Source organism: Marmota flaviventris, chromosome 11 (genome assembly GCF_047511675.1).
Source record: "Marmota flaviventris isolate mMarFla1 chromosome 11, mMarFla1.hap1, whole genome shotgun sequence".
NCBI lineage: Eukaryota > Metazoa > Chordata > Mammalia > Rodentia > Sciuridae > Marmota > Marmota flaviventris.
Genome location: NC_092508.1, coordinates 73,178,913 through 73,204,890, shown reverse-complemented (window position 1 = coordinate 73,204,890; position 25,978 = coordinate 73,178,913). Strand labels below are relative to the sequence as shown.

Below are 25,978 nucleotides of genomic sequence, written 5' to 3'. Positions count from 1 at the left end.
GCTGTGATGTTGGTTGGGTTAGGCACATTACATGCATTTTCAAAGTGCATTATTATCAATTTATAGTGGATTTCGTGGGACATAACCTCATGGTAAGTTGGGGAACATATGCACATAACTTAATAATGGGAAACCTCTTTTGAAGGTCTTACACATTAAGGACAGTCGTTTGCATGGGGCAAGGGAATGAAGGAAAAAAAACTAAGAACACTGGGGTGGGGGGGCTCTTTCCAGCACTGCAGACCCCATTCCTTCCCCCTTCCTTAGGCATGGGTCATAAGGCCCAGAAAGAATCTGAGAAGCAGAGGCACAAAGATCTTGATCCTTTCCAAATACATTATTCAAAATGCTAATAAATGAAAAAGGATCTAATTTATTACGATGATTTCTAACTTTTCTCTCAACCAACAAAGTCTCCTTCCAAAAAAAATAAAACAGTTGCCGCGGCAGTGGAGGAATGGAAGCCCATGTGTAGCCTGACTACTCAGCCGTCCTACACTGAGAGCCATTCCTATTCTCTCCACTTATAAGCAACCTCTCTTATATTATCACAAGTGTCAATAAAATTCAACAATTACTACCTGAGGGGTAACTGAGTCAGGCCCAAGTCCTCCCCTATCTATCTGCTTCATAAAGAGCCATCTACACTGGTTGCCCCCATCACCCTTGTTAGGCCTCAGTCCACAGTGTTCTGCTCAGTCAACTTGCTGCAACAACCCCTCACTAAGGCAGGGACTCTTCTCAGTCCATCCATTGTCTTGTCAGACTCACAGAAAAACTTCCATAACACACAGATTACCCACTCCCAAGAAGCAATGATCTGTGAAGAGGCCCAGGAACCCTCCACCCTCCAGCAATTCACGTGATGCTGAGAATGACGAAAGGTCTCACTTGTGCATGAGGCAGGATGGAGTCATCGATAACTCCTGTCTTCCCTTGAACTCTTCCCTAGCTGAGAACCACAGGCCCCACTCTCCAGTGTCTTTAATGCTTTGTTATGTCTAAGGTTCTCTGGATGTGGATTCCTCTTCCGCCACACATCCTTAAATCGTGACACCTCAGTCTCCTCTTCTTCTTACTCAAGGTGCTATTCATGTTCTTAGATTCAAGTTCCACTGTAGACCACCAGGCTCAACCATTAAGTTGAAAATGGAATCCCCCCCAGATCTTTCCTTCCTTATTACCTTCTTCCCCATGTATTCTTGTCTTTTTACCACTTATAAAATAAACATTTAAAATTTTTATTATAGATATTTCAAGTCACATGGAAATAGAAAATATGATCAATGCCAGTTTTTCACATCGTTTCAAAAAACAAAACAAAACAATAAGCTGACCCCAGTTCCAAAAGAATTCAATTTTATATCTTCTATTCTGCCTGTTTTTTTTTTCCCCTGAGGTATTTTAACCATAATCCCAATGTCATATCATGTTTCCCACAAATTCTCTAATAGGTAAGTACTGCTTCTAAACATAAATGCAAATCCAACATCTCACGTAACAAAGTTAAAATTATTCTTCCTCCAAATATCATATACCAGCTAATCAGTATTTACATCTGGTGAATTTCCAACTATAAAAACCTCCCCCAAGGAAAGAAGATTGGGATAGTATAAAAAGATAAAACCATTCAGATCCACTTTCAGGTCTCATAAGTAGTATCTCAGTACTGTGACATCTTTGAGAATACTGTGCATACAATGTGGGTGAAAGTAAATGAGTAACTGGGGTCTTTTCTTTTTTTCTTTTTGGTAGTAGTGGGGAGTTTGAACCCTGGGGCCACGAGCACACACATGCACGTCAAACACTCAACCACTAAGTTACATTCACAGGTCCTTCTAATTTTTTGTTCTGAGACAGGATCATGCCAAGTTGACTAGGCTCGTCTTGAAATTGTGATCCTCCTGTTTCACCCTCTAGAGTCACTGTGATTAAAGGCATGCACCACCATGCCTGGTCATTCCCTATTATTTTTGAGAACCAGAATTCCCTATGTGGACTAAAGGAGATATAGATGCAACACCGAAAAGATTAAGTAAAAACCTTTTAATCTGAATTTGAAGTATCAGCATTAAGTAATTTCTATACATACTTCATTATTGAACTTCAAAATATTGACCCATCTAGTAGCAGTGAGCACCCCTGGTACCTACACTGTGATGTTAAAATGCCACTTTCCACTTAAATTAGGATAACAAGTTGAATTGAATCATGAGGATAGAATCATCAAAAACCACCCAATAATAAACAAAGTCAAATGTCTGAGTCCTTCAACAAACTGGGGGGAACAGAGAACTGGAGAGAGAAACCTGATAAGAAATTTTTAAAAATGTGCAAAAATAAACTATAATGCTAAATGTGAACACCTGGGTGATAAAACTATAAAGAAAGGCAAGAAAGCAATTACTGTAGAGAATATACTACTTCATGAACTGTATAGAGGTCACACAAAAAATTCACTTTATAATAATTAATAAGTTGTTGCTTGAGTAAATTTGTTTTATTTTTCAATTAAAAGTCAAAGACAAAAGCTAAATATGTGCTGTGACACACAGAGACTGAGCAAGCAATAAGTACTGTGTGTCATATACAGCATGTGCAAAACTTTGCCCCGATTTGTATGTTCCTGTTTATGCAATAAACTTCTGAAATATTAACCCTTCCTTATCTTTAAACTAAGGAAAATTGTTTTTCAAATTCCAAGTTGGTTTTTAGTAGAAGAGAGAAATAAATGTTGGTTTCCTAGTCAGAATCAAAAACCATGTATTTAACACAACATCATATAAGTTGTTCCTTCCTTCTCATCTATTTCAATTATATAAGTCTCATTGGTCAGAGGAGACAAAAAAGAGTCTCAATAAGTGTTTCCCCAAATAATTACACAACACTAACACCAAATAAGAAAAACTAACATCTTAAAGGTTTGAACCCTCTCCAACAAAGTTTATCTATACAAAATCCCAATAATAACAGGTTTTATTCTTGGAAGAAGGGAGTGGACTACAATAGAAGCTTTTCTCAAAGAAAAGTTGGAACTATTGATTAAAACTGTAAGACTGGGTAACACCAGTACTGAGAGCCATGGGACAGCAGGGTTGGAGACCCAAGGGCAAGACAGGGGAACTAATAGTGACAGAGGAGCAGGAGGGTATTGGAATGCTAACCAATATGGTAGAGATTGCTAATTTTCTACTAAAATTCTTTCTTCCCTTCTTTCTGGATATCCGGTGACCACTAGAGACAGCAATTCCCTGCCTCTTTTGCAGCTAGATTGCACCGATTGTAAGTTCTCACTAACATAAGCTGCAATGGTGCCTGTAACTTCGCATCACTTATCCCAGATAAGAGCATGAAGATAACCAGAGTGAGCGATTACTAAACCAACAGGACAGAAGGAACCTGAATCTCAGGATGACCAATAGATATGGGCTGTCCTGCTAATTTGTTTTGCTCAGACTAGAATTATTAAGTGAGGAAAAAAAATATAGACTTCTGTGTTCTTTGAACCACAACATATTTCAGTCCCTAGGTTACAGCAACTTAGCTTTATTGTAATTAAAAGGGCACCTCGGAAAAAATTAGGTTGGATCACACCTAACATTCCAGATGGATCAAAGATTTAAATCTGACAAAATAACATGACCAGGAACCAGGAGATAGGTTCTTAAGTCTGTAACTGGAAAAAGTCTTTGAACTGTGATACAAAAGTCTGAAACCACAAAAAGACTGATTATATATTTACTTCTACAAATCTATTTGTTCATCTTTTATTGAATATCTCCTCCAACAGGATGGAAGTTTCAAGGAGCAAGAGCTAGGGTCTGTTTTCTTACTATATAGTCAGGTGCCTAGAACAAGTTCCTAACACGGAAAAAAAAAAAAGAAAGGCATTTAATAAATACTTGTTGAGTGAATAAATTGGCAAATTTAACTATTTAAGATGTTTAATAGTCAGAACATCAAAATTATTTGCCTTTAAACAAATGACCACCTGGGGAAAAATATAAATAGTTCATATCACAAGGAGAAAAAAGGAAGCTATAAGCTGATAATAAAAAGCAATATTTTCATAAGAAGTCAATATTCTGATAATAAAAATCAAAAACTGTTATAGCTTGGATATATGGTACCCCCAAAAAACTCATGTGTGAGACAATACAAGAAAGTTTAGAAGTGAAATGATAGGATTATGAAAGGCTTGAACTGATCCATATATTAATCCACTTGAATGGATTAACTGTTGGTAGGTAGGCAGGTAGGGCCTTGTGGCTGGAGTAGGTAGATCACTGGGGGTATGACTTTGAGGTATATATTTTGTACCTGGTAAGTAGAGCTCTTTTTGCTTCCAGAGTGTCATGTTCTGAGCTGCTTTCCTCCACCATGCCCTTCTGCCATGATGTTCTGCCTCACCTTAGTCACAGAGCAATGGAGTCAGCCATCTATTATCTGAAACCATGAGCCCCAAATAAAGTTTTCCTCCTGTAAAAGTGTTCTTGACAGGTCTTAAGGTCACGGTGGCAAAAAACAAACAAACAAAAAAAAAAAAAAAAACTGACTAAAACAATAACCCAATGGGAAAACAGACAAAGACATAAGAATAAAAGGTACAGATCTAGAAATATAATGTCTTTTAAACTTACAAAAAGATACTCAACATCAATCAAAATAAGAAAAATGGAAATAAAAGCTACACTAAACTCACCTTTTAAACCCAGTAATTTGGCAAAAAAATAAATAACCTATCAGTTTAGTAATCATACTGTGATTGGCAAAGATATGAAGAAGTGACATTCTCATCCATTTCTGGTGAAATCTTAAACTTTCAAGCTGTATGAACAAGCAAAATGGCAATAAATTTCTACCAAAATTAAAATGTATGTACCCTTTGACCCTTCAATTCTACTAGAAATGGATCCTACAGAGTCCATTTGACTCGTGTTTGATATAAGAAGTTATTTTCTATAGCCCTGTTCATGATAATAAATACTGGAAATGATCTATAGGTCAATCAATATGGAACTGGTTAAATAAATTATAGCATGTCTTTACAGGAGAACATATGGCATTCACTGAAAATGAATGTGGCTTTAATAGGGAAGAATTTCCAAAAAAACATTATTCCAATGCAAAAAAAAAAAAAAAGATGCAAAACTTTATATATTCTTAATCTGTGTAAAAAGAATGAGTAACTTATAGTAGGATATATATTTATATATTATACATGGTCTGAAATCTCTGAAAGAAAATTGTAACAACAGTTTCCCAGGGTAACTGGGTACTTGGGGAAAAGGGAGACTTATTTTTTACTGAACACTCTTGTGTCTTTTAAATTTTGTCTACACTGATTACATTACTTTTCTAAAAATAAATACTTTACACAATAACAAAAATACAAATATCCATTGCCACTATTAGATATCTGAAAGCTTCTCTAGTGATTCTCACTGTTAGTCACATTAGGAAACAACTGAGCTAAATAAATTTAACCTTGTTTCATAATTAAGAATCACAGGGTTAGCAATTAACTACAGCCTCATCTTCTCTTCCTTCCCCTCAAATAAACAAATATACAAAATACAGTCAGTCTCTTAATGCCATCCCCATTACTCATGACTTCCTCTTAAAACTAATCCAACCTCACACCAGCTTATGGGCAGGAAAGTACTTCAAAATGCTCAAAGGATGGTAGCCAGAACTAACAACCATGCTTCTATATCAACACAGCCTCCTAAAAATGAAAATTTGACATAACTGATATATCAGCAACAGCCTAAAGCAGCGCATCATCTGCCATAGAAAATATAAACTCATGTGGTTAATGACTCCAAGTCTAGTGTCAACACTGATTTGTTCCCTAATGTGAAAGGCCTCCCCTCCCCCACCTCCTTTAAGTTATAGGCTAAAACATTAGTTATTATTATTATTATTATTATTACAGCCAGGTAAGGAATACTAAACAGGCATTACTTACACTGAAATTGAATTCTGCTTGGAAGGAAAAAGGTCCACAGTATATCAAATGGAGGGGAAAAGTAAGGTGTAAAACAAAATGTGTAATCATATTTCATCAATTTTTTAAACATAACTAATAAATAAATTTTACTTATATGTTAAAAAAATGTCTTCATAAAAAGATTCACCTAGGCACAGTTGCACACACCTGTAATCCCAGTGTACCAGGACGCAGGAGGATGTCAAGTTCAAGGTCAGCCTGGACAAATTAGTAAGACCCTGTCTAAAAATAAATAAATAAATAAGGGCTGGGGATGAAGCTTAGCATAGAGTGCTCCTAAGTTCAAACCCCATTACCACAGAGAGGGAAATAAGCGTGAGAAGAAAAAAGTAAATATTGTGGCCCTATATGGTGAAAAGAATGGCAGAAACATTTTTATATGTAGGAGAAATGTTGGTGGTATTTGAACAACTTAGCCAAAGTTAAAGACCAAAGGTGTAGATCCATCACCCAAAAGCTTACCGTCCAGACAATGCAAGAACAAAAACTAGTAGGCTGACTCTAATTTTCTAACATTGGATTCATATAAAGCAACAAAATAATCATCTATGGCAAAGAAATTACCCTGTAAATCTGATCTCTGCCAAACAGCATTAAAAGAGGTGATCTGTTGAAATGATTGTACAGCCGGCTCTGGCTCTGGCTGCGCTGCTTGGAGAGGTCCGAAGAAAAGCTGACTCAGCTACCTTAAAGCTGGCTCCTGGTCACATCTGCCCACAGTCCTTCAAGCAGAGCACCCTCCTTTAGAGCTTCACTGGCCGTGTTCCCTGGGAGGTGCTCCTGGAGTCCTCTGGAGTTAGGAGCTCTCTAGCAGTCTCCCTATGGCAATGCGATGCTCAGGAACGCTCAGGGCTGCAGAGGGAAAGAAAGAAAATTTTGTAGCTCAGCAGAAGAAAATTCTGTAGTTGTGAATGCGCTGGCTAAAGAGAAGTACACAACTTGACAAGTTTTTCAACTGGGATCACGAAACAAAAGCTGACTTACAAGTGAAATATGAATGGAAAAGTTTGAAAACATGGATATGCAGTGTGTTGATGTCAAGCATTTTTAGAAATGACACAAACCCAGTTAAGAGGTTAGTAAATTTCAAAATCAAGTTCCTTCAAAGTCCCTATGTCACGTGGTCAAGACCATTACAGAAAAGGAAAAAAAAAAATCAAACAAAAACAATGACAATGTATACTAATTATTATGTGCACTTGTCTGAGTAGTACAGTAGTACAAAGGACAGAATGAAAAGAAGTTGTCTTCACTTTCCAGACCCGTGGTCCTCCTTGGAGACACTGGTAAACCAAAGTCACCAATTTCTTGAGAAACTTGGAAATATCTGGTTTTGTTCCATTTCAAGCAACATTCTCAGTAGTCGATATCTAGTTCAAAGACTTGTAAAACAATGGTGTGGAAGGAGCTCAGAGTGGAAGGGAAGAGGTCCTCCAGATAACTAACCAAAAACAAAAAGCCACCCAGGCTCCCTCTTCCTTTAGAAAGACTTGAAAAACATCACCATTTGCCAAAGGAAGAGGAAATTTTTATTAAACCCAAACTTTCCTATTTAAATCCTTAAAAAACACAAAGTGCTGAATACCCTAACTCGTTTTGGAAAACATCATCTTTTTTTTTTTTTTTTTTTAATAACCTCAACGAACATTTTGCCAAGAAACTTTTCATGGAAATAAATCTAAGCAGAAAGCAAACCCAAAATACAGCATCTCTAAGTAATTATGTGGAAAAGAAAATATTCCCAGTCACCCTGGAATTCAAGGGAAAAGTTTTGTAGATAGTATCAAAACATCCCTTGCTTCAGCTTAAACTGAGACTCTCCATCTATTGGGAAAAAAAAAAAATCTAGACAGGTAAAAGACACAATAAAAATAATACACAATAAAAAGGCCTCTTCGCAGAGAGGTCAACCAGAAATGTGCCATTTTCATCCATCATTTAGCAAAGGTAAACAGTAAAACTCCATTCCTAAAGTGGACGTCCTTACAAACTCTTCTGCTGAGCAGCACCCACAAACCCTTGAGTTTCCAAACAAACTATTGAAATACTAGTATTTTTCAAGATCATAGGGCCAGGGAAACTTGGTAGATTTCCCACCAAGGGTGGTTTCCTCTCGGCCAACAACTAGCTTTGTTTTAGGAGTAGGCCATTGTCACTAGCTCTCCTGCCTAGGGTCAACTGTGTGTAAAGTCACACGCACACACTTTATCACTGGGAGATTTAGAGAAGTAAAAAAAAAATTTTAAACACTAGTGTATATTTTTCTGATTTTTTCAGATTCTCTGCTTAAAACAAAAACAAAAACAAAAAAAACAGAGAATGACCCCACCCCCCACCCCCATCGACTGCTAGAGATTAAGTCCAGGGCCTTGAGCATGCTAGGCCAATGTGCACCACTGAGCTGCACCCCCCTTTTTAATTTTACCCCAGCCTCATCTTCACTACACAGAATTCCTTCCCATCCTTCAAGACAGTTTCCAGTTCTCCTGCCTCTGTTTAGCCTTCTTCAAACATATTTTCCAGATCTTTCTCATTCTGATTTTCTGGTATTTATATTCTATATGACTCAACCTGACACTCAGTTCTCTGCCATGAACTAGGTTTATCTCAAAATCAATTTGAAGCTAGGTGAAGATTACGTATTATTCTTCTGTTCATTCTCCTTCATAGTACCTAGCAGAGAGTTGGTATTCGAGAGTTATTGTATAAAAATCAAATCTGAAAACTAAATATAATTTAGTTTTAATTTTTTATTCTTTTTACTTATACATGACAGTAGAATGTATTTGACATATCATACATACAATGGAGTACAATTTCCCAATTTGTGGTTCTACATGATTTAGTGTTACAATGGTTGTGTATTCATGTATGAACACAGGAAAGTTATGTCCAATTCATTCTACTCTCATTCCCATCCTCCTCCCTTGCCCCCACTCCCCCCTATACAACCTGGTGTGCCTCCACTCCCCCCCCACACACACACACATATTGTGAGCCAGCATCTGCATATCAGAGAGAACATTCTGCCTTTGGTTTTTTAGAACTGGCTTATATCACTTAACATGATAGTCTCCAATACCATCCAGTTACTGGAAAATGCCATAATTTCATTCTTTGTGGCTGAGTAATATTTCATTGTGCATATGTACCACATTTTCTTTATCCATTCATCTGTTGAAGAGCAACTAAGTTGGATCCATAGCTCAGCTACTGTGAATTGAGCTGCTATGATGGGGCTGCATCACTGTACTATGTTGATTTTAAGTCTGTGGGATAAAACCTAGAAGTGGGATAACTAAGTCAAATGGTGGTTACATTCCAAGTTTTCTGAGGAGCCTCCATATTGATTTACAGAGTGGTTGCACCAATTTGTAGTCTGATTGTTAGTGGTATTCTTTTAAGAGAGAAAAAGAGAGAGAGAGAGAGAAAAAAAATCTTTTTTTTTTGTTTGTTTTTTGTAGATGGACACAACACAATGCCTTTATTTTTATGTGGTGCTGAGAATCGAACCCAGGTCGCGCCCATGCTAGGCGAGCGCTCCACCGCTGAGCCATAATCCCAGCCCTGTATTCTTGATAATTGCCATTCCGACTAGAATGAGATGAAATCTCATTCTAATTTTAATTTGCGTTTCTCTAATTGCTAGAGATATTAAACCTTTTTTCACATATTTGTTGACCATTCATATTTTTTTTTCTGTGAAGTGTCTATTCAGTTCCTTTGCCCACTTATTGAGTTATTTGGTTTTTTTCCTGTTTTTCTGAGTTCTTTATATATCCTGGAAATTAATGCTCTATGTGAGGTACATATAGTAAAAATTTTCTGCTATACGGTAGTTTCTCTATTCACATTCTTGATTGCTTTCTTTGCTGTGAAGAAGCTTTTTATTTTGATACCATCCCATTTGTTGATTTTTTATTTAACTTCTTGTGCTTTAAGAGTCTTATTTAAGAATTTGGTTCCGAAGCCAACAAGATGGAGATTTGGGCCAACTTTTCTTCTAGTAGGTGTTCAGTCTCTGGTCTAATGCCTACGTCTCTGATCCACTTTGAGCTGAGTTTTGTGCAGGGTGAGACATAAAAGTATAATCTCACTTTGTTACATATTGATTTCCAGTTTTCCCAGCACCATTTGTTGAAAAGTCTGTCTTTTCTCCAATGTATGTTAATGGCGCCTTTGTCTAGTATGAAGACAGAGAGAAAAGCGTGTGATACTTGTCTTTCAGAGTCTGGCCTATTTCACTTAATATCATGCTCTGCAGTTCCATCCATTTCTTTCAAATGACATATTTTTGTTCTTTAGGGTTTGTGGGTTTGTCTCTGTGTCTTCTACTCTGTACAACTAGTCTTGTCTGTATGGTGCCAATATCATGTCTTTTTTGTTACTACAGCTCTGCAGTATAATTTAAGGTCTGGTATTATGATGCCTCCTCCTTCACTTTTCTCACTGAGGATTGCTTTGGCTATTCTGGGCCTCTTATTTTCCAAATGAATTTCATGACTGCTTTTTCTATTTCTATAGAAACTTAATAGGAACTGCATTAAATCTGTATAGCACTTTTGATAGTATGAGCATTTTGACAGTATTAATTCTGCCTGTCCAAGAACATGGGAGATCTTTCCATCTTCTAAGGTATTCTTCAATTTCTTTCTTTAGAGTTTTATATTTTTCAGTATAGAGGTCTTTCACCTCTTTTAACATTTGTTTTAAAATTTATTAAGATCTCAACTAACCCATGGATAAATGTCAAAACTGGTGATGTATTACATGAAAGAAAGTAAAATAAGAGCTGAAATACTGAATGAATTCTGAATACTTAAACTCTCCAAATAGTCTACTTAGGACCCATGTCCCTACAAATACCTTTGAAGTCAATCAGCAAGTTTGGCAGACCTCATAGGTAATAGAAAGCAATTATGTTCAAAATCCCAAGAGCGGTTTAAAAAATGAAAACAAAATAATTTTCAAAACTCATGCACTAATTAAAATCAGTACTATAAGATACATATCTATATAACAAACTTCAGCAGCCTAGCACTAGACTTTCATTGACCTAAGCTTTTTCCAAAAATTTAGCCAACATATTTGTTTGGTTATGGAGTTTTAATTATTGGCAGCTGGTGAAGCTGTATAAAAATTTGACCCATAAAGGTCAAAAGCACATTCCTCTGAGGGGGTAGAGGGAGACTATGAGGGAAGGGAAAAGAGAAGTCAGTCCAATTCTCTAGCTCCAATTTTGAACATTTAACATCGTAGTACATTTTCCATTAGTTCAGTTCAAAAGAAAATTGCACAGATTCCTAAAAGCTGTAATATGATGGGACCTGAGGAACAGGCAAGCATACAAAGTACTTATACCCAATCAAGTTCTCGGCAGTCAACACAGCAGATGAGCAACAGAAACAAATCAACAACAACAACCAAAAAAAAAAAGGACAAATTTTCTCAACTTTGTAGTAATAACCGCATCCTTAGCTTCTAGAAATTGTGGCTTCCATATATTGCAAATCCCTGTCCTTGCTGGAACCATCCCACACCTTTCCGCTCTGTCCCCACAGTCCCGTCATCCAAACCAACCGTGGTGCAGAATTACCATGGTTGGAATTACCAGTACCCAAAATCACTCTAAGAAGTGGGATATGGGATGTGGGATAAAGAAAATGTGGTGAATATACAAAATGGAGTTTTATTTCATCATAAAAAAAAACCAAAAATATGTCATTTGAAATAAAATGGATGGAACTGAAGAGCATGATATTAAGTGAAACAGGCCAGACTCTGAAAAACAAGTATCACATGTTTTTCTCTCATATGTGGATGCAATGAGGGAAAAGTGAGATCTTATGAAAACGGAAAAACTGGTGATGTATTACATGAAAGAAAGTAAAATAAGAGCTGAAATAGCTGAAATAGTAGGGGAGAAGAAGTGATTAAAGGGAGGAAGGGTGGAGGGAGTATTGGAGAGTGAAATTGATCAAATTATGTTATATGAATGTACAAATATGCCACAATGAAAACACTATGCTGTATAATATGTAGCAATAAAAACTTTTTTTAAAAGAGGAATCCTCCTAAACCATAGTAAAACACTAAAAGCAAGGAGAAAAATATAAACAAGCCAGAAATAGTGGTACACTCCTGTAATCCCAACTACTTGGGAAGCTGAGACTAGATGATCTCAAGTTCAAGACCAGTGTTAGCAATTTAGCAAGACACTGTTCAGTGGAAGAGAGCTTACCTAACACGTGCAAGACCCTGGATTCAATCTCCAACACTTAAAAAAAAAAAAAGAAAGAAAGACTGGGCATGGTAGTGCACCCTATAATGCCGGGGATTAAGAAGGCTGAGGCAGGAGAATCACAAGTTCAAGGCCAGCCTTGGCAACTTAGTGAGACCCTGCCTCAAAAATTAAAAATTGAAATGAATAGAGTTGTAGCTCAGTGGCAACGTACTCTAGAATCCAATCCCCAGGACTAGCCCCCCAAAGGAATAAAATTATGCAAAACTTTTTTATAAAGTGGGATTATGGTACAAGAACATGGACTCCGGAAGCAAACTAAACTTTCAAACGTACTAAATGTGATCTTCACAGATCATTTAACCTCTATGAGTTTCAGTTTCCTTTTTCATGAAACAGGATAAACACCTTCATCTTTGAAAGTTACTAATAATCATTTAGTGAGTCCCTTCATTCCAGCTAACCACATAAATAGCACTGTCTGACTTAATCTAACAATTAAACTGAAAGGAACATTGTTTTCTTATACAGAAAACATAAAATGTTTTCTGTATAAGAAAACAATGTTCAGACAGGTTTAATTAAGAGTCACAGTTTTTTTAGTTAGTGGCAAAACCAGAAATCAGCCCATATTTTTCTGACTCCAAAATTCTGTGCTCCTAATTACCACCAAGTTAAACTGCCTCTTGACTAACTACTGAACTGACACTCAAAGCAGATATTCTGAATTCCCTTCCTTGCCTTCCATCCTTTAGGATAATTGAAGGGGTAAAGTATCATGGTTAAAAAAAAAAAAAGCATAAAACATACCAACCCCAACAATAACTCAAATTATTTGAAGATACCACAAATGTTCTCTTGTTCTGACTCCAAAGTAATATTGGTAAAACCAATATCGTAAATGTTGAGGATCCTTCAATACTAATCCTGACTGCAGACATCTGTCTATGTGGGGAAACAGGCCGGATCTATTAGTCATTCTAAAGAAAGGTGATGGGATCACCAGCCAGTTTCCAAGATTCCTGACTCCTAATGGAAACAAAATATGTCAGATGCCATAAACACTGATAAATCTGGGGACATCACAGGTTGGGATTGGGGACACATGAAGCTGGGAAAGACCAGTACTGATTGATGTAAAGTACAGATGAGGTATAGCAGCTCCCTGACTCTAGGAGTTTCCAAATTCTCAACAATTATTAATCTTTGGATTTAGGGGGTAAGAAATGGGAATTCCCAAAAATATATTACTGCTAAAATACTTCCAAAACAAGCCAAGTGCAGGGGCACATGCCTGTAGACCAGTTACTCAGGAAGCTGAGTCAGGAGGGTCATTCGAGCCCAGGAATTTGAGGCTAGCCTGGGCAACATAGTGAGACCCTGTCTCAAAAGAAGAAGAAAAAAAAAAAACTTCCAAACATTCTTTACTAATCATTCATTATGAATATCTAAAAACTTTGCTAAATAAGAAACAGCAAGCTTAGTGTATTTACAAAGAACGGTGGCCTATAGTAAATATTAAAACCTGAAAAATGCCCCCAAACATTACTGGATAGTATTCCAATAGCAGGCAAAATCCAGCCCAGTCTGTTTTTATAAATAAAAGTTTTATTGGAACAGGCACACTTGTTCATTTTACGTATAGTCTATGTCTGCTTTCACACTGAAATGGCAGGGTTGATAGCTGTGACAGAGTCCGTATGGCTTGCAAAGCCTAAAATATTTACTAACTAGCCCTTTACAGAGAAAGTGTGTTGACCTCTGCAGTAACCTACATTCAAATCTACAAGAAAAGTTCACAGTAGTACACAGAATCCCAAGTTGAAACTGCCAACTCAGACTTATTTTGCTTCTGAAACTTATTTCTTGGAATACCACCCATAGGATTTGTATACAGTAAGCTTTGCATATAAACTTATTTTATTTGCAAGGATGACTCACTACCAGCAGTAACAGACTGGGCCACAAACACACATTTATCCCAGCAATAGCTACAAGCAATCATGACCAATTCTCTCCCACACGTTCCTATCCTGCTCTGACTCCAAGACATGTCCTTCTTAACCTTCAGCTCCACGGGTCACCTTTTTCTGTTCTTGCTTTCAACTTGCTATCAGTTGACTCTTTCTAACCTACTACTGTCTCTATGTTGACTGTTTTAACTCTCACAGGAGAATTATAACCCTTTTTCCCATTTACCTGATAACTGATTGTTCTGAAGGGTTGAAAAAACATACAGAGTACATTTTGTAAGAAATCCTGGGAAAGAATTCGACCATAGGAATACTAATCTCTAATCAGGTGCATATCTAGATACTGAGTACTACTCAAACTCACTGGACTTTTAAAGAATAAGGAAAAAGTGTTGAGGAGGACAGGCAGGATATGAGAAAGAATGATATCGCCCGGATGTTTTCAGGAAAAGATTAAGGTCTCACAAGCCTAGGGAGAAGACAGGCCAAAGAAAAGATTTAGTGAAGGGGGGCTTTCCTGACAGTTTGGCCCCAGTGACAGGATTTAAGACCCAAATATCAGAGCACCTTACCCCTCTAGAATTTAATGTATAATTTGGCTGAGATGAGAGGGACCCACTGTGGATTACTTAATTACTAAGTATAATTAAGTAACAGACTCTACTTCTGAAGATAACCTGCTTATACTTTGTAACCTCAAAACCCTCCACTGAAGTGGTTTGGCAGTCCATCAAAATCCCTTTCATTTGGCCAGCCAAAGACTCATTTATTTGTGCCAGAAATACAAAGTAAGAGGATCAAGGATGAAACTTGAGGGAACAAAGGCAGTGGGCCACAGTAGACAAAGGGAGTTCCAGGCCGCACCAGAGCCCTGGGCTGAATCCCAGCCAGGCCAGCCACCAGTCTCGAGAGCTTGAGCCAACCGTCCACGCAGCAGCCTCCCGCAGGCAAGCGGGCACCATGACGTCCCTGCAGAACTGCCACAGGTGATGAGCATGGCACATAGTCGTGCTAATGAATGGTAGCTATTATTATAAACTCAATATTTAAGGAGTAAAAAGAGGAGACAGTGGAGATGACTAAGGCTGAATTATTAGGTTGAATCATATGAAATGACTGAGATTTGACCATTCTGACTCACACAAATTGCAATTTTAAATAAGTATCATCAAGGGTTCTACAGGGAAGCCTGGAAAACGGAAATATGAACGACTAACAGTGCCCAAACTCACTTCTCCACCAGTGGCAGCTTAGAAGGATTTATAAGACACCAAATAGGAAGGCCACAGGCTAAAACAGAATTTCCCCAGAGCTACCACCTCACCAGATATGCGGGTGACTTCAGAGAAGAGGCAGATCCTTCAAAGACAGAAAGACAAAGCAAGCACTTCCCACCCACAGGGAACCCACAATTCACTCCTTTCTCTCTTCCTCCCTAATTCCTGCTCTCTCATTTCTTTCCCTAAGAAAAACCAAACAGTGTCACTTGTAAATTAGTTTGGAAAGGAATTGGATATAGCACCTCTGGCCAACTGATGTCACTAACCACATAGCAACCCTTTCTACATGTCTTTTAGAGTAGTGGGAAGTTCAGTAAAGAAATCCAGTATTTCCATCATACCCCCCCACACACACACATTTTCTTATACTTTCTTCATACCTGGGTGGTGTGTGTTGTGTTTTTTAAATCCTGTCAGTGCTCTCCCAGTTAAGAGGTCTGTGGTTGATCCATGGAGTCAGGTCAAAGCCTGGGTGAGAATTTAATGTATACTTTGGCTGAGATGAAAAACTCATGATATTCCCCTAGGCCTCAACACAACTTGTTCTATTCCAGCTACCTCTTTATCTCAAAAAGGCTCTGAGTGAGGAATCAGCACCTTCAGTGGAGAAGGATTAAGAACTGGCAGAGGTAAGAAAGGAGCAACCTGTCATTTCTTCCATTCTCCCCAAACACCCCTAAACAGAACCAGACTTGAATGGCAATTAGATGGCTCTTCTTGGTGTGTTCAGTTCAGCACCTGTGTGTGTGTGCTTCCCAATCCAGCACCACTGCAGCACCCATACCTCCACAGCACCCATGTTTTAACTGTCACCTCACCGGAATGTGGTAATCCTCGATGATTACCCTCACACACAATGCCATCCAGGCTTTCATCAGCTCCTGATCTCAAAGCACTTTTACAAGAGTTTGCAGGGATGCCACCCACGGGGCTAGGACCAGATTTTCTGGTTTTTAATGGGGTGTCTGGCGTTTTGCTTCTCCTAAGCTTTACTCTGGGGTGCCTGTGTCTATTTACCTCACTACACAGATATTTAGCAAAGCTTCTATGAGGACCCTCTGGAAAATAGAGACTGTGTGTCCCACCTCCTGCTATATCTCCAAGTCTGGGCTATCATCATGCCAGATTGGTTTAAATATATATGGAATGAATGACATTTAAAATTACAGAAAAACCAAAAGCATTAACAATTGCAAATGCATAGTGGTTTTAAAAAAAAATTCCTCTATCACTACATGGCTAAATTTCTTCCCAAGACTTCAATGCAAAGCAAGGAAGAAAAGGACAAAATATCCTTATTCCCACTTGCAAATATTTATGTCAGTTATCAACCTAAATAAACTTTTTACCAAATCACTCTCCCTAATTAAGTTTCAACAAGAATAAACTGAATAGAAGTTAATCAACACTTTTTCTAATCGGTTGGTCGAAATTATCATCTATCTGCCCACAGGCAGAGAGGAATTCCCAAGGCTACTCCACCAACTGCTTACCCCTCACCAAGAGAACAAGGTAACAAGAAAAAAAAAAAAAAAATCCAATAAAGTTAAACACAAAATGAAAGGTGAACAATGTTTCACATGGCCTTGTTTTCTTGTTGTTATCGTGTGTATATATGTGTGTATGTATACTATTTAAGCATAATTATGTCAGACAAGCTGTGTATTTTGAAAGTACTTACCAGTCCTATAATGAGTTATCTAAAAAAAAACTAACCTTCAAGCTTCCTGATAAGAAAAATAGCCTCTTATGTATCTTTGCCTTATTATCTTTTATAATAATTGGGGATGTATCCCTTCCATATTAGGTGGTCAACAAACACTTGTTAACCTGTGAACACTTGAGTTAATAAAAGTAAAGACTGCGGACTTAGCTTAGTGGTAGAGTGCTCACCTACCAGGTTCGAGGCCCTGGGTTGGATTCCCAGCATGCCAACAACAACAACAACAAAGAAATTAAAGCCAAGTCAAGAATTTAGGTAAATTTTCAAAATCTGCTTCTATCATCAAAGTCCAATGGATAAAGCACTGAACACCCCTGCAATTTTGCTATGTGATGCTGGGAAGTCATTCACCCTCTCTGGTTTCCATTTCTAAATATAAACCGAGGACAGTGGCCTAGGTCACTAAGCTCCCCACTAGCTCAGAGATTCTCTGCTTAGACATTTCATTTGTCATTGCTACCAGGATTTCTCAAGAATTATGCTAACAGGAAGGCCTATTCTTTAATTAAAGATGGTTTTAAAATCTACTCCTGTACTGAGATGGCACCCAACCTACTCATGAAAGAAAAAAAAACTAAAAATATTTTTTCAATTATCAATAATTTGCTTGCCAATTGAAGGATAAATAATAAAATGCAGAAGAGAAGTAGTAAAACAATAGGTGTCCATCATGACCAGGAATTCAAGGGGCATAATACATACAGGTTTCCAAAACTAAAGTCATCACATCTATCTTAACCACTCCCCAAATGTGCTGATATTCACATATGTTCTAACCCCTAAAAAATGGAAGCACCCATTTACCTTGATAACCAATCCAGAAACTAAGTTCACCTTACAAAGCCCCCACTGCCTTTGACTCTCCCCACAGTGGTGCTCTGACAGACTCAGCTGTGGTCTCCCCCACATACCTGCCAACAGGGCAGTTGATCCGACCACTGCGCTGCCTCAGATGCTCACACCAACATTGATGACTCTGAATGTTCACAGCCTAGCCCAAGACATGTCCAATCTCACCAGGTCATCACCCCATAGGTCCCCTCACCCTAAATGCACTTTACAGCTCCCTGAGGACACCATGATCTTATTCACCTTCTGCCTTTGCACTTGTCTGTCTAAAATAGACATCTGGCAAATTTCTGTGCTTCAGAATCAAAGCTAGCATCACCTCCCAAAGACTCAACATAGACATTCTGTCTGAGATATATGGCCTCTCATCCAGCATTCCCACACTTAACTGTCACGGGCTCAAAGAGTACATTTTTTGTTCTAAAAAAAAAATTAAGTATGTAAACTCTTCATAGATAAGTAGTATTTTTCATTCTGAAGTATCAGAGATGTCTTAAAACCAATAGCCCCTTAATAAAATACTGATATATGAATGGGTACATCCTAATGCTGATATATGAATGGGTACATCCTGATAATGGATCCAAAGCATAACAGGGACCTCTCCAAGACAAATATAAAAAAAAAATTGAAAAAAAGAGAAACAATTATGTTAATGGCAAAAAAGGAGGTACATCCACCTAGAACCTACTTTTAGTGTTGTAACAGCTTTTAATTCAAAGCAAAAATAAACAAATATCCAACCCTCCCCAAAACCTTAAGTTAAAGAGACTAAGAGAGATCTACAAGTATTTCTTATTTTATACAAAAAAGATACTGTGTAATATACACTCGACCTCAGCTTCCTACTCACTTACGTTTGAAAACAAAGAAATATTTCCTATTCCAGCACTTAAATCTTTTTTTTTTTTTCTAAATTATACACATACACAGGGTAGGGGTGGGCAGGGGCTAAAGAATAATACTCAAGTACTATGCTAACAATATAATATTACTGAAAACTAAGAAGTTGTAAGTAAAAGGTAGGAGAGGAGATGCTTCATCTTACAAGAAAAATGTTTATTCCTTTCCCAGAAAATTATTCCTGAGGTGGTTACTTGGAGCTGGGCCCCATACAATTCCTGAGGCAGGGCTCTCACTCTCTGGCCTTCTTCCAGTTATTCTCAGTCCAGGTGAGTAAAAGGGAGGGGGGATGTGTTCTCCCTCCTACAATGTTATGCTCTGGAAGTGTACCCCAAAAGCCTATGTGTTAAAGGCTTGGTCACCAGCCTGAGACGCTAGTGGGAGGTAGTGGACTGTTGAGTAGATAGAGCCTAGGAGAGGGAAGTTAGATCACTGGAGGTAGGCCTTTGAAGTGGATTTTGGGACCACAGCCCCTTCCTCCCTCTCTCCCTCTCTCCTTTTTGGCTGGCATGAGGTAAACAGGCCTCTTCCACCATGTGCTCTAGCCATGTTGCACTGGGCCGCCACAGACACAAAGCAACAAAGCCCAACAACTATGGACTGAAACTTCTGGAACTATGAGATAAAATAAACCTTTCCTTCTTTAAAGTTGATTGTGTCAGGTATTTCATCACAGCAACAGAGAACTGACAATTGTATCTATCTCCTTAAGAGTTCTCCCTACTTTGAGTATACGCTGTATTCGTTAACATACTTTGTCTCCAATCCATTTTTGTGGAAAAGAGGGAAAGCTGTGGAGTAACACAGCTTAGGAACTGAACCTCTGCCCGACACTCCCCAGGTACTGGATCATTATTGTGAGCCAGTAGCCCCATCTACAAAATAGGCAGACACCATGTACTTATCAGACTCCTGAGAACGCGCAAATCACCACCACCAAGCTCAGGCTGAGACAATTAACACGGGACAACTTCTAAGAAAGGATGCATTAAGTGATGGAAGAAAATAAAAGAGAAGACAAAACAACAGGAAGAATAATGGCAAGTGGAACAGTCAGGACTAGAGCCAACCTACCTAGAATCAGGGAAAACCCCATCTGGAATCCTCTTGTGAGCTGTAATGATACTTTGGAGTGGGGTGATGTGGGTGGGAGGGTAGGGATGGGCCAGCTTCCAGAATTACAAGCTATTATCAAGACTTCATTATCTAAGATACCTGAATCTCTGGATTCCTTAACTCAAGTAATTTTATAAGGGTAACCACAAAGCACAGAGTTTTCCATACTTTAATCTCCTTGTGTCATTAAGCATTCAGTCCACTAATGGAATTACAGCCTCTTGATTTTGGTTACTATTAATTACAACACATAAGTTTTGCCCCCAGATTCATCTTTTATAGATAAATTCTATAAAATGAAAAATGTCTGAAGTTGATTGTGTTAGCACTCTTTTAATCACAGGCCTCAAGATTGCACACCTGTGACTAATTTACATCAGCACCAGTTGAAACATCAGCTTTTTGATCATTTGTGATATTGCCATCCTTTAGAAGCAACTTACCTGACAGTTAACACAAACAATGTATATTTACCATGATATCCCAAACTCCCAAGTGGATCAGAACTTCTAAAGTGAAATAAATTATTTTATTTTCTTCTTTCTTTTCTTCTGTACTGGGGAGCAAACCCAGGGCTTCACACAATCCAGGCAAGTGCTGTATCACCAAACATTCCCAGCCCAGAAATTAATTCTTCATAAACATTTTACACCATTCTTATCTAAAATATGCTTTGTTTGCCTAAGATTGATGAAAAGGATAAAAAGTATTTATTTATGTATAGATAAGTTTAGCCAAGAGCAATAGTGCACACCTATAATCCCAGACACATGGGGAGGATCACCAGTTTGAGGTAAGCGTTAGCAACTTAGCAAGACTATTTAAAAATAAATAAATAAATAAGAAGTAAAAAGGAGCTGGGAATGTAGCTTAATGGTAAAGTATCCCTCAGTTCAAGCCCTAGTACCACATCCAAAATTTAAAAAAATTAATTATATATATATATATATATATATATATATATATATATACACACACACACACGCACATTTTATTACATACATATAAAATTTATGCATGTATATGTACTTTGTACAGATACATATGCATTCATAAAACAAACTTTATGACATACATGATCTAAAAAATAAAAAAAAAATCAAGGACCACAGATATAATTCAGTAGTTTAGCACTTGCCTAGCCCTTGTGAGGCCCTGGTGTAATCTTCAGCACTATAAAAATAAAATAATAAAAAGAAATTCAAGAAAAGCTTTTTGCCAGTCCTATGTTCCCCTGAGCAGAAGAGACACCACAGCCAGCTAAATTCTTTCATTGAAAGTCTCTCCAATGTCTAATAAATTAACAAACAAGGCTTCAGGCCATAGAAGTTTGCTTCCCGTATTCTCACATCCCTGATGCCCAGCACATATGTAAGTTCAGTGGACTACAGAGGGGCAGGTGAGGATCAGCTAAACACCAAACCAAAAGACTGAAGGAGCCCACAAGTTCTTATCTGTGGCAGCACATTATAGGACCTGGAGACTGCTCTCTAGTACCCAGAGGTAGGTAACTCTCCAGATGACTCAAAGTTGAGTTTCACTCACATGGACGCCACATTAAATAGTTAACAGTCTCAGGATTGCTTCAATTAGAAGGCAGAACATGAACATACAAGAATTATAAAAAGCATATGAAAACATTAGCAATTGCCAATGTTTGCCATTCACACCGTCAACAATTCTGAGAACAACTCAGCTGAGTTTCAGGTCACTACACTCAGTTTCATAAGCATTTGTCTCCCTGACTTTGTTTTTTTACTTTTTAAATCCTAGGGGGGAGGGAGTGATAATCTTCTATAAGTTTTAGAATGCCTTATTTTCTAAAAATGGCAGGAAGGAAAAGGCAATCTCCTGTTAGTTTTAACTTTTAATGTATGGAAGTATTGAGGAAAGGCCTCACAGATAATGGTTTAAAAAAATTGTTTTTTCAGTTTTTTCATGTGCAGCATTTTTGTTGGTTCTACCAGTCAGGCTGATTTTAAGACAATACACACTATCCTAAGTTCAACTAAGCCGCTTAGAAATTATCACAAGATTTATACTAGTTTAACACAATTGCAAGCCATTGTTTTTTGATTTGGACACATGAAGAATGGGTCACATACATGTCTAGAAACTATTTTATTTTAAATATAATTTTGGGTGGACTTTCACAGTGCACACACACCAAACACTTTAACTTCTACTTCTGAGTTATAGCCAACTCCCAGTACCTTTAGCAAAGACAAGTTCAACACATAAGAAAAGAAATTCTTCTTCTTTTTTTTTTTTTTTAAGAAACAGGCAAGTAAATATGAATACTTCACAGAAGCAGGGGTGTGCCAGGGTTGGGAAAGCTTCCACATGTGAGTGTGTTCTCTCCAGCAGTAGATGGGTGGCTCCCAACTGTGGGGGGTTTACTGAACATCCAACAGCAAGAATGGTGAAGGAACTAAGTTTCCACACACGCATCTAATGACATTTCTCAAACACAGTCCAAATTCATGATATAGAGATTCACACACATATGTACGCACATATGTAAACTATATATGTATGCATACATATGCTTTATAGTTGATCCATGCCATGGTCTGAATGTTTGTGGCCCCCTAAAACTCCTATGTTGAAACCTAAAACCCAATGTGATGGCAGTAGAAGGTAGGATCTTTGAGACGTAATTACATCATGAGGGTGAAATTTCATATTGTGAGGGTGGTGCTAATTAATATTCTTATAAAAGAGGCCCCATTGAGCTGGCATGCCCCTCTACCATGTGAGGACAGAGTAAGAAGAGACCACATACAAACGAAGAAGCCCTCATCAAACATAAAGTATTCCAGTGCCTTGTTCATAGGCTTACCAGTCTCCAGAGGAGTGAGAAATGAATTTCTGTTCTTTATAAGCTATCCAGCCTCAGATATTTTGTTACAGCAGCCCAAATAGACTAAGACTGTATATATGTTCAGTAAGTTAACAAACCAGTATTCGTGCCATAGAAGTTTGCTTCCTGTATCCTCACATCCCTCACACCCTCCCACCTTACTGTGCCTTCTAATGTTTCTTTTATAGAAAACTGTTAGGACTCCACACCTTACTCTATGTGTCCCTGGTCACTATTCCTTTTCTTTTTACCCTTCACTGTGGCTAGAACCCAAAACTGAGCCAGACCGCTTCAGAATTCTGGCCCTGCCACTTGCTACCTGTAAGCCCTTAGGCACTAACGTAATGTGCCTCTTTCCTTCATCTGTAAAATTTAGATTAAAAAAAAAATTGAACCTGCTTCACAGAGTTATTAAAATAAATGAGTTAATATGTGAAGCACTCAGAAAAGAAGCCGATATAAACACCCTTACAGAATAAGTCATTACTATTATTGATGTTTTCACAACCACAACCCTGACTTTCATAACAGTAATTTTCTTCCTTTAAAAAAAAAAAAAAAAAAAGTTCTGAGCTTTACCACCAAAAAAAAAAACAAAAAAAAAAAAAACTGGCTATTCTGACTTGTCTCTGAATTCCCCTCTTTTCTTTTCTTACTCTGAAAGACATAACAATGCATGTGAGAGTACAGTGCTGAATCAGCTCTGATATGTGTCAAAACTTCTTTCCCTCAATAATGAATAATAAATTACCTGGCAATATTCACAATGGACTGCAGTCTAGCACTGCCCCACAGCAGAACCGAAAACAATGGTAAAAACAGATCCCTTAACCAGTGGAGTTTATTGGCAGAATAAAAGGAAATCGTCAGATTAATAACCAGCATGTTGATTCCCATTCACATCCCCAGCATCAGCTAAGGAACAGACAGCTGAAAGCAAGTCACCCCCAAACAGCCAAGCATGACTTTAAAATACATTAGTATTCATCATCTACATGGACCTACAGGAGCCTCCACCAAAAACACTAAGGAGACATTTAAACTACTATAAAATGTAAAAATGAAAACCAAAGTGTCACACCTGGAATTCATCCCAGTCTTTCAAACATATAAAATTGACACAGTGATGGCTTGACATTTAGAAAAAGACAAGCCGGCACAGTAGAGCAAGCATGACATGTTAAAGGCCATTCAATATCTAATATTAATCACTGAGGGGTCATATTTCCTCAGAACAGTCTCTCTAGTTTGCCATCTAAATAAAACACCAAACCAGGAAAGGCCACATACTTTTTAAAGGTGCCTAATATAAAGGTTTTATGTAAAAAGAACGTAATTTGCCCACAGACCTTATTTTTCCCATCTTTAGTCAAAAGAGAGGAAATCATTCTTGGGATACTATGGCTACTTGGGATGGCCTGGGAGTGACCTGGGAGCAAGAAGTCTGCAGCCAAGAACATTGAGACAGCTCATAATCTACATACAGTTTCCAAAAAGGAACCACAGATAGTACCTAAAAGCATGACATAATGTTCCTCCTTGCACATTCATTCCAAGGTCCACACTCTGTTCTAAGCCCTCTCTATTTAGGGAGGGTCAACTGGAAAAGCCTTGTTCCCAGCTGAGCCCATTACCAGGTATTTTTCTCAAGCTTCTCTTCTCCCAGGATGCTTGGGTATCCACTATGTTCTCCACACCCCTGGGTCTATCCACTAGGAAATGATGATCACACTTTGACAGCAGGACTTCCGTCATCCTTTCCAGTTCTGAGTCCCAGCCCTGAGCAGAATGTCTGAGACGAGGTGTACACCCAACAAGAGTGCTAAAGTGTAAAAGAATGTGTCCTCTTCCATGGAGCCTTTTAGGATTTAAGGCTTCTGGGATTTAAAAGCAGTGTATAAGGCTGGCGGTGTAGCTCAGTGAAGGACACACAAGGCTCTGAGTTGAATCCCCAGCACCTAAATAAATAAGTAGAAACATAAAAGCAGAGTGTGTTCCTACTCTGCACCACCAACATTCTGGAGTGTCCAGATAAGGAACACCCACCTCCTCTTCTGGATGGCTAATGTGTGGGTTCACAGCACATGTTTCATTATGGCTGCACCCATGGGCAAGAACAAGACTCTGTAGCCTTGAGGAAGTTAGTTTCTCATACTTTGTTTCTTTCCCCTGCAAAAGGAGGCTATGAATACCAGCTTCCTAATATCGGAATGCTATAGCCCAGGACACGGCACAAAAATGAACACTCTGATCCCTGTGCCTCTTCCCCTTGTATAATAGGAATAAAAGTCATAATAACTTAAGATCTTTTAACTAAAGCTGTGGGTAACAGAGACAGATCAGATCACCTCACTATTTTTTTTTTAAGTTCATTTTAGGATCACCTCCCTTTTAAATGTACAAGGATGCTTTTCCCTTCCACTCAGTACTTCCTTCTTCCCCTTCGCTGGAGACCTAAGAGCTGACCTGACCAGAAAAAGGTAAGTTCCCAAAGAAGGTCTCCCCACTACCCTGGACCTGGCCCAGGACTGAAAAAGCAAGAAGTGCACACACAGAATGAATGCTGATGAAACCGCGTCTTTGCCGTTCCCCAATGTTAACCTTCCAAGCCAAAATGCTTTAAAAAAAAAATTATTTTGTTTTTTACTACTCATTTTGAGCCTGGAAATTCAATATTTGGAAAGAGGGATACAGTGTTACCTCCGTGATAAGTGACTATTTTATCAAACTTTGGGGGACTGTAATACTTGGATACATTGTGTGTAAATTAACATTTCTATGGTCACACACTCAAACTAACCCAGACAAATAGGCTTGGAAAACACCAGCCAACTTCATTCTGAGTAACCATTAAGTTTTAATCAGATGTGGTTCAATTTCTGGAACAGCGAGCATTAAGAGGGGCTCACTGCAAAAAAAAAAGGGCAAAAAGGAGAAGGGGCAGGAGGAGGAGGCAGAGAGGAGGCGGAGGCAGAGAACAAAAGAACCACCCTCCAGCCAATAGGTGGACTGGACTC

At 38.2% G+C, this 25,978-nt stretch overlaps 1 protein-coding gene across 3 annotated transcripts in view; it reads right to left on the bottom strand.

The window, feature by feature from the left end:
• The window catches only part of Acvr1 (activin A receptor type 1), a 123,439-nt gene that overhangs the window by 61,831 nt on the left and 35,630 nt on the right, over window positions 1–25,978 (bottom strand). The window contains exon 2 of one of the 3 annotated variants that reach the window (XM_071619165.1): window positions 6,578–6,865. Coding sequence is in view for 1 of the 3 variants with exons in the window: in XM_071619164.1 (XP_071475265.1) it covers window positions 4,321–4,382 (62 nt within the window). In the remaining 2 variants the exon portion in view is untranslated. Of the gene's footprint in view, window positions 1–4,320; window positions 4,477–6,577; window positions 6,866–25,978 lie in introns of those variants that run through there. The other 2 variants (XM_027938038.2, XM_071619164.1) reach the window with 2 other exon arrangements.